Here is a 10,204-nt window from a genome sequence, read left to right as displayed (position 1 = left end):
CAGGCTCCAGACGCGCAGGCTCCAGACGCGCAGGCTCAGTAGTTGTGGCGCACGGGCCTAGTTGCTCTGCGGCATGTGGGATCTTCCCAGACCAGGGCTCGAACCCGTGTCCCCTGCATTGGCAGGCAGATTCTCAACCACTGTGCCACCAGGGAAGCCCAGGAGTGTACAAATTTTGATAAGAGGAGAAAAGTCAGATGGTGATTCCAGAAAGAGGAAAAGTATGTGCAAAGTGTCAGAGGCATAGAAAGCATGACTTGTATGAGGAGCCATAAATAGTGAAGCATGGCAACGCAGAGTGCTTTTGGAGAAATGATGAGAGATGGGCAGAAAAGAATTTTGAATAAAGAACCTAAACGTTTTCCTCAGGATTATAGTGGCAAATATCTTTGGTTTGAATGAAAATGGAGATTCCATGTTTCTGACCTTTTTTTCAAAAAACTTTTTAATGTACCCAAAATATCTTTGATTTGTAAAATAGAACAATGTAAAATAATTGTATTTTTCTTATAGTTTCTGAGGAAGACAAAGGATTTGGACCAATTTTTGAAGAACAACCAATCAATACCATTTATCCAGAGGAGTCACCGGAAGGAAAAGTTTCACTAAACTGTAGGGCACGAGCCAGCCCTTTCCCAGTTTACAAGTAATGTACCTCGTTGCTCTTTTCAGAATGAAGTGTTGGACTAAAGATTACAGATCAGCATCTATGACCCTGTATCTATAGAGAAAGCTATGGCATAAAGCTTTCTATGAAGTCCAGGAACATTAACAAAAATATTGTCATACACGTTATTTTTTAAAAGTTGTTAATACCCAAATAGATACTTTTCTCAAATATATGCAAATAATTCACTTCCTATTTCCTGCACAGATAATGCCAGTGTCATTTGACATTATCCACTTAAAAACTGGCTAATGGAGATCATGCTATTAAGTAAGAAAATGGTTATATGAATAATATGCACAATTTAAATATATGCGTTTGAGGATAAACTGGTTTTGTATGTATTGGCCTGGATAACTCATACCTACAGATGATGGATAGTATTTCTATATTAACTACATTTAAAGAGCTTCTTACATAGATAACTCTAGAAAGCACCATTTTTTCAGTAGTCTCAAATCTATATTCCAGACAACAAAGCAAATTCCTTAAATGTCTCTACATATCGGACAATCTATATAACATACCTCTTTATGTTTTTCTGGGGTACATATTTATGCTATCAAAAATAACTTTATAAAAAGTAACATTTGGTTCTCTTGCTTCAGAGTGTTCAGAAAAGTATACTAACAGTTTCTAGCCTGATGCAAAGAATAAGATTTAAAAATTAAGCAAATGCCAATGGATTTTGGTTCCAGGAAAACAAAGCAAGTGATTGATGGGGAAATTGGGGCTCTAGTGTGTTAATGTCACCTGAGTTAATTGAAGGTTGTCATTCAACAAAGTTGATTTTAGTACTAGATTTTTCTTCTCATGGATAGAAAAATAACTTTCTATTGTTATTAAAAAGTTGTTATCATGGAGAATACCCCTTCCCCCCATTTAATTATACTTGAACTCATTTTCTCTTGCCTCTGGCTATAATTACAAAAATTTTCTTAAAATAAATATAAATTTATATATAAAATCACCATCTTTTTAAAATTATTTTTATAATTTTATAAAAGTAGAAGCAGATATTTTATAAATTATAAATAACACATTTGTTGTGAAAATATTTGATGGGCTAGATTTATTTCTACCCTTAAGTCATATATAATGGGAGTTTATGTACGTAACCGTGGACATGGCATAGTATAACTAATGGGGGCTCTAGAGAAGATTTAATCCAAGTACAAAATTTTATAGGAGAGGAAGCTGAGTCCTGAATAAGTAAGTTGACTTGCTCTGCTCCTGAGCTAGTAAATCACAGATCCAGGACTGAAATACAGGTTTTTTGACTTTCAAAGAGACATATAATTTTTTCAGTATTTATCTATCTAGACGGGTCAATAGCATTTCAAAAGCTATTTCAGTGACGGTTATTCTGTGACAGTTATTCTGTGACAGTCTGTCCTTGACATTCATACATGGACCCTAAGCAAATCAGCCTCCAGGCTCCAATGGAAGAGAAAAGAACAGCAGAGGTTGTTCTCAGATAGTGTTCTACGAACGTGTACTTCTCTTTGCTGCCGCCACTACCACCATCCAGCAGAGACAGTAAGAAGCAAAGTTTTACCTCAGTAAAATTTTGTACATGTTGATTAGCACCTCTCTCTAGCTCCCTCCTGCTAGTCCTACTTAGTCTTCTCATTAAAATATAAAAAAGAACAATGAAAAGCAAAACTTTGCTTGGCAAATGCATCACCAATTCCCTCCCAAAAGTTGCATCGGCACTTAAGTCCCCAGGGCAAGTACGGCCTGATTACATCTTAATGTAGAGAGCTGAAGGGGAGAAGTAAACGTTTAATTGTTAGGAAGGTGATCTGCATTTGACAGCAAAATAAAAAATATTCAGCTCATGATGCAGCTTGTCTGACAGAAGAACACTTGCAGTTATGAACATTTACTTAATATTCAGGGCAAGCCATACTTACCTTGGTAATCATGCAATTTGTCATTCACACAGTACTTTTATATTTATGGCATGTTCTGTGATAATTTGTTATTCGTGGCAACATCATGAAAGTTACAACAGGGAACTTTACCTTTCACTCATCATCCTTGAGGCTTTCATTATCTTGCCTTGTCTCCCACAATAACAAGAACTCCAATAAAAATTGTGTTTAAAGCTGTGTAAAAGGAATTACAACAAAGGTGAATCTTCCTAAAAATAAAATAGACCGGTGAACTTACCCTAACACAGCAAAACTTAATCATTATATGACATCAAGGGCAGAATCAGACCCACTGGGAAGAAGTTAAGGCAATAAATAAAAATTTAAAGTAAATATAATGAGGGGGCGTAAAACATAACAATTGGAACTGCCTAACAAGGAAACACATTGCCTTGGCAAGTACTAAGTGACTTGACATTGGATGGTTCAGTCAGGGACAATATTGCCATCAGCTGGGGTGAAGGGGATGATTTATTCATTGGGTTGGTATTTGGTAGGTTTTCAGAAGGAAAGCACAGTTTTCTGTTGTTCACTTTTGAATTACTTCCTACACAGTAAAAATTAAAACTAAAAATGTTCCAGTAATTTGATTTATTAAAAAATATTCTAAAATCATTAGACCACTTTGGCAAGATTCTGACCCTAATCAGAATTGTGCAGCCAGGCAATGAATGATAGGACCACAGCCCACTGGTTGACCATGGCTCTAGTCTTATAACATTGCAGAAGACATAGAACCTTAACCCTGATAGAACATGATTATAAAATTATGCAGGTGGTCAACTTAACTGACAACTATTTTATATATGCAATCTTCTCATCATCTCACCAAGAAAGTTAGATTCCTGCTTCTAGTTGGTTTATTCATAACAGCATCTCCATATAAATATACCTGCAATAGTGTATTTGTGGCTTGGAAATGAAGACCCAGTTGACTTTAATCATGTTCAAATAGTGTGATCGACCTCTAGTGGTCAGAATATGACATTTACTGAGAAGAATCCTGATTTCAATTAGTATGTTTTTTTAAAAAATGACTCATATTTAGAATCAGATATTGATATTTTATATTTTATTTCTGCTATAGGAATGTTTTTAATATTTTATACTATGTATCTATATGCATGAGTCTAAACTAATGCATAAATGGTTATCATTTATAATCCATGTATATCTGCTAAGAAACCAGTTTATGTAGCAAAATTCAATGAAATATCTGTCCTTTGGGATGTCTCATGAAAAAAATGGAAATTATTCATACACTTGAACATTTACCTTTTTGTGCCTGAGCTGAATTATAAATCATGAGCCCAGAGGCACAGAATTATAGGATGTGAAGAAATACCACTCTGAGTCAACTACTTAATCATCTGACTTCACATGGAGCTATATTCATATTATTTTAGAACAATGTTAGCCCAGTACACTGTTTGCAGTCCTCTTGGCCTTTGATATGACATTTATTTCTTTTTGTCATAGGTGGAGAATGAATAATGGGGATATTGATCTGACAAGTGATCGGTACAGTATGGTAGGAGGAAACCTTGTTATCAACAATCCTGACAAACAGAAAGATGCTGGAGTATATTACTGTTTAGCATCAAATAACTACGGAATGGTCAGAAGCACTGAAGCAACCTTGAGCTTTGGATGTAAGTAATTGTAACTTTAAAAAGGGCAAAGGCATTTAGGCGAAGTAAAACTTAGATGTTATCATAAGAGTTTAACAAAAGGAGAAATCAAGAAAAAAAAAGAAAGAGAAGGACTCCATAGATGAGGTGGGTCTTACCAGATTAGTGGGCCTTAATTGTGTGGAGAAGAAAAAATTTCAGGAGAACAAAATGTCATGAGGGGTATTATGAATGTACTTGAAGTAGTGAACGATAACACTGGAAAATAAACTAAGGCCATGTTCAAAAAGATCTTGAATAAGTTTCTAAAGATTACTATCAATGGAAATGCTAAGTTACGCATTCTCAGTGGGGGTGATATCACCCCCAAGGTAGTGAAAATTGGTTTTGCGGTAGGGGGAACCATCTTAGATATTACAACATAATGGTCTATGGCTCTCCAACACTCAGCCCCACCCAACAAAATCTTATTCCTTAGTATTTAATTTTTCTTGTTAGGAATAAATTAAATAAAAATTTTAATTGATTAATTAAATAATTAAGTTTAAATTAAATAAAATTTCTCATTTTGGGGACAATAATAGTGACAAATATTTTGAGAAACATTGTGCTAAACTAAAAGTTAGAGGTTATTCTGAAAGAAAAATGTGTGTTGGGAGAGGAGCTGGACTAGGTGTTCTCTGTGCTTGATTTTATGTCAGTCTTTAAATATTCTGCAAAATGAATTATAGGATGAAAGTGACATTTTAAAAGGACCCAAGTGGTAGTGATTACCAGGAGGGAGTGAGGCAGGGTCAGGAAGTGCAGTCAGATTAAATTGGTGTGGTGACAGTGGGAATGTAAATAATAAACTCAGTCCTTGAAAAATACACAACAGATTGCTTTGCATTGAAAGAAAAAGATCTTCAATATTTTCTTAAGGAAAGTCTAGTCAAAAGGCAGAAACATTCTGCTCTCTTTAAAATAGGATGGGCACAAGTAAAACCAATTTCAAGCGTGGGAGGAAGCATTTAAATTTTCGCTTCACATGCAGAGGTGACATTAAGTTATCCACAGTGAGAGAGATGTCAGCTAAGTTTTGAGGACAGGGATGACATTCCAGTGAGGCACCAGGACAAGAAAAGTAGATTTGAAGCGTTCTTTGCAAAAAGGTAGTTATGGGAATGATAAATTTTCAGGGACATAAGTATACTGAGAGAAGCAAAAACTAATTTTTTAATTTGAGTACTGATCACATGTAAGGAATAGGAGATGAGGCAAGACTGAAACAGAATGAGAACCAGTAAAACAAATGAAGAATCAAATAGTAGGCTATCAAAAAACCAAGCAAAATGTGAGTTCCAAATACACAGGAGAGAGTAGAGGAAATAAAAACAGGAAAACCCAGAATTTGAAAAAGAGCAAGAGATTGTTGACCTTAACACTCCTCATCTAGGATCCTGCCCTTCATCTTTATTCCTTCTCCCCATTGGAGTCCTCCCTAAGACTTTCTCTGGTAGAGCCCTGGGTTTGTCTGAACACACTATTTCCAGATACTCTTATGGAGATTCTTCCTAAATCTGAAAGTTCAGGAAATGCTCAATCTTCGGGGTTGTCCAAATAGTTATCAGGTGCTACCGATGTCCATAATCTTCTGTAGTGTGTGTACATCCCAGTGTGTGTAAAAGGGAATTAATTGACTTTGATAGGTTTCACCAAACCAACAGAGAACTATTGTATCTAAAAGTGAGTTAGTAGCTGAAAAATAAACTTTAATGAGTATCAATCTCTCTATTGCCCAGAGAGTGAATGTTTTCCTTTTTGTTTTCATGATTAGATCTTGATCCTTTCCCACCTGAGGAACGTCCCGAGGTCAGAGTGAAAGAAGGGAAAGGAATGGTGCTGCTCTGTGACCCTCCATACCATTTCCCAGGTAAACTTAGCTCTTCTGTGATTATAAGCACCTAGGAAATGAAATGGGGAAGCTTCTATTTTCTTTTCTTAATAATAATGGAACATTTATAATTAAATAAGACTCAATATTTGTGTAACCTTATAATGCATGACTTACTAGTGCTTATAGATGCTTGCTTTTTTAATTCCTTAATAACTGTGCCTTAATTCCAAAAATTTATGGTCATTTCAGTTTATAAACAATATATATGTTGGATTATGTCCCTATTAAAGTTTCTGTTACACAGGAGAAAACACTGTAGATTTTCTACAAATGACTCCTGAAATAGAATAGTACCAAGGAAGAATATATAATCAATCATTTTATTAATAATTTAGCATCTACAGTATATGGTGAACTGTAATTAAACACTAGAAAGGAATAAAGACATAATAAATTATTAATCTCTATAGGAGTACCAATCCACAAGAAAGGGGCTAAATCAAGTGTCATCTATTACAAGATTCAACTTTTGAATACATGTTTTCAATAATTTGATATGGCTAAAAGAAAAGCCACCAAAGTGTTAATTAAAAGATGAACACTGCATACATTTCACTTATTTTATTTATCAAATATCCTCTTCAAACAATATATTAATACCACTTTTCTCACAGAAAAAAATGTTTTGGGTTTTTATAGTTTTAATATTATGTCATAAAATTGTCTTTAAATATCTCCATAGAGAATGATTCATAACAGGCTAGTATAAATCATTTTCTATAGAATATATTAATATGGCATATATATACATATATATACTATTCGAATTATGTATATGTAAATTCAGATTGCTTATTGATCATCTTCTTTCTAATAGCTATGGGAGAAAGATAATTAATTGATAAACATAGGAGGAATTTATGAATCCAAAATGTTGTAAAAAAAAGTTCAAAGAGGGAGTAGTCTTTTTTTGAAGAACTGACAAAACTATGAAAAAAAAATTCCTATCATGTTCATAGTGTTTCCCACAAACCGAATGATCATAAGTCACCAGTGTCTACATTTGACCATATTCAACACTGGATGGGCTTCATTCAATCACTCATTCACTCAACAAATCTCTTGCGAGCACTTGTTATGTATCAAGCACTGTTTACACCACAGAAATACCTCGGTGAGCAAAACAGAAAAAGTTACTCTCCCTCAGAGACCTTCTACAGGGAGAGAGACAATAGACAAGATAGTTAATAGACATAGCATGTTAGATATTAATAGATAAGTGAAAGGGAGAAAAAATAATCCAGGAAAATGGGGAGAAGAAGTGTTGAAGGGATGGCTAAACTTTTATAAAGGGCATCACTGAGATGGTAACTTTGAAATAAAGCCTGAAGGAAATGAAGAAGCTAAAATGCAGATATTTGAGGGAAGGACATGCCAGATATATGCCACAGCAAGAACAAAGGTCTGAAATGGGAGTATGGAGGAAGACAAAGTGAGCCAGGTTGCTGAAATGGTGAATGAGATACAGGGTAGCAAGGAATGAAATCAAAGGGATACAAGAGGAGAGGAGAGAGAAGATGGCGGAGGAGTAAGACGCGGAGATCACCTTCCTCCCCACAGATACATCAGAAATACATCTACACGTGGAACTGCTCCTATAGAACACCCACTGAAAGCTGGCAGAAGACCTCAGACCTCCCAAAAGGCAAGAAACTCCCCACGTACCTGGGTAGGGCAAAAGAAAAAAGAATAAACAGAGTCAAAAGAATAGGGATGGGACCTGCACCAGTGGGAGGGAGCTGTGAAGGAGGAAAGGTTCCCACATACTAGAAGCCCCTTCGGGGGCGGAGACTGCGGGTGGCGGACGGGGGGACCTTCGGAGCCACGGAAGAGAGCGCAGTAACAGGGTGCGGAGGGCAAAGAGGAGAGATTCCCGCAGAGGATCGGTGCCGACCAGCACTTACCAGCCCGAGAGGCTTGTCTGCTCACCCGCTGGGGAGGGCGGGGGCTGGGAGCTGAGGCTCGGGCTTCAGTAGGAAGCCGGGAGAGGACTGGGGTTGGCGGCGTGAACACAGCCTGAAAGGGCTAGTACACCACGGCTAGCCGGGAGGGAGTCCGGGAGTAGTCTGGAGCTGCCGAAGAGGCAAGAGACCTTTTCTTCCCTCTTTGCTTCCTGGTGCGCGAGGAGAGGGGATTAACAGCACTGCTTAAAGGAGCTCCAGAAATGGGCGCGGAACTGCCCAAGAGACAAGAGACTTTTTCTTCCCTCTTGTTTCCTGGTGCGAGAGGAGAGGGGATTAAGCGCGCCTCGTAAAGGAGCTCCAGAAAAGGGCGCGAGCCGCGGCTGTCAGCGCAGACACCAGAGACGAGCATGAGACGCTAGGGCTGCTGCTGCTGCCACCAAGAGGCCTGTGTGCGAGCACAGGTCACTCTCCACACCTCCCCTCCCGGGAGCCTGTGCAGCCCGCCACTGCCAGGGTCCCGGGATCCAGGGAAAACTTCCCCGGGAGAACGCACGGCGCGCCTCAGGCTGGTGCAACATCATGCCGGCCTCTGCCGCCGCAGGCTCGCCCCGCATCTGTACCCCTTCCTCCCGCCGGCCTGAGTGAGCCAGAGTCCCCGAATCAGCTGCTCCTTTAACCCCGTCCTGTCTGAGCGAAGAGCAGACGCCCTCGGGCGACCTACGTGCAGAGGCGGGGCCAAGTCCAAAGCTGAACCCCAGGATTCTGTTTTTTTTTTTTTTTTTTTTACTTTAAAAAATTTTTCTTCTTAATAATTATTTTTATTTTAATAACTTTATTTTATTCTACTTTATTTTACCCTCTTTCTCCCTTTCTTTCTTTTCTTCCTTCCTTCCTTCCGTTCTTCCTTCCTTCCTTTCCTCCTTCATTCCTTCATTCCTTTCTTCCTTTCTTCCTTCCTTCCTTCCTTTCTTTCTTTCCTTTCTATTTTTTCTCCCTTTTATTCTGAGCCGTGTGGATTAAAGGCTCTTGGTACTCCAGCCAGGTGTCAGGGCTCTGTCTCTGAGATGGGAGTAGCAACTTCAGGACACTGGTCCACAAGAGACCTCCCAGCTCCATGTAATATCAAATGGCAAAAATCTCCCAGAGATGACCATCTCAACACCAAAACCCAACTTCACTCAATGACCAGCAAGCTACAGTGATGGACACTCTATGCCAAACAACTAGCAAGACAGGAACACAGCCCCATCCATTAGCAGAGAGGCTGCCTAAAATCATAATAAGGCCACAGACACCCCAAAACACACCACCAGACGTGGACCTGCTCACCAAAAAGACAAGATCCAGCCTCATCCACCAGAACACAGGCACTACTCCCCTTAACCAGGAAACCTACTCAACCCACTGAACCAACCTTAGCCACTGGGGACAGACACCAAAAACAACAGGAACTACGAACCTGCAGCCTGTGAAAAGGAGACCCCAAACAGTAAGATGAGCAAAATGAAAAGACAGAAAAACACACAGCAGATGAAGGAGCAAGGTAAAAACCCACCAGACCTAACAAATGAAGAGGAAATAGGCAGTCTACCTGAAAAACAATTCAGAATAATGAGAGTAAAGATGATCCAAAATCATGGAAATAGAATAGACAAAATGCAAGAAACATTTAACAAGGACCTAGAAGAACTAAAGAGTAAGCAAGCAATGATAAACAACACAATAAATGAAATTAAAAATACTCTGGATGGGATCAATAGCAGAATAACTGAGGCAGAAGAATGGATAAGGGACATGAAAGATAAAACAGTGAAAATAACTACTGCAAAGCAGAATAATTAAAAAAGAATGAAAAAAACTGAAGACAGTCTCAGAGACCTCTGGGACAACATTAAAGGCACCCCCAAAACACACCACCAGACGTGGACCTGCCCGCCAGAAAGACAAGATCCAGCCTCATCCACCAGAACACAGGCACTAGTCCCCTCAACCAGGAAACCTACTCAACCACTGAACCAACCTTAGCCACTGGGGACAGACAGCAAAAACAACAGGAACTATGAATCTGCAGCCTGCATAAAGGAGACCCCAAACACAGTAAGATAAGCAAAATGAAAAGACAGAAAAAC

General features: G+C 38.6%; 1 protein-coding gene across 1 annotated transcript in view; it reads left to right on the top strand.

Annotated features, from left to right (window-relative positions):
* CNTN1 (contactin 1) overlaps positions 1 to 10,204 on the top strand; it is a 232,519-nt gene that overhangs the window by 75,086 nt on the left and 147,229 nt on the right. The window contains exons 4-6 of the mRNA XM_024122931.1: positions 514 to 646; positions 4,084 to 4,256; positions 6,052 to 6,147. Of these exons, the coding sequence (XP_023978699.1) occupies positions 514 to 646; positions 4,084 to 4,256; positions 6,052 to 6,147 (402 nt within the window). The remainder of the gene's footprint in view (positions 1 to 513; positions 647 to 4,083; positions 4,257 to 6,051; positions 6,148 to 10,204) is intronic.

The sequence above is a fragment of the Physeter macrocephalus genome, chromosome 6, assembly GCF_002837175.3.
Source record: "Physeter macrocephalus isolate SW-GA chromosome 6, ASM283717v5, whole genome shotgun sequence".
NCBI lineage: Eukaryota > Metazoa > Chordata > Mammalia > Artiodactyla > Physeteridae > Physeter > Physeter macrocephalus.
The sequence above is the reverse complement of the archived record's forward strand: the minus strand, read 5'-3'. Positions and strand labels throughout refer to the sequence as shown.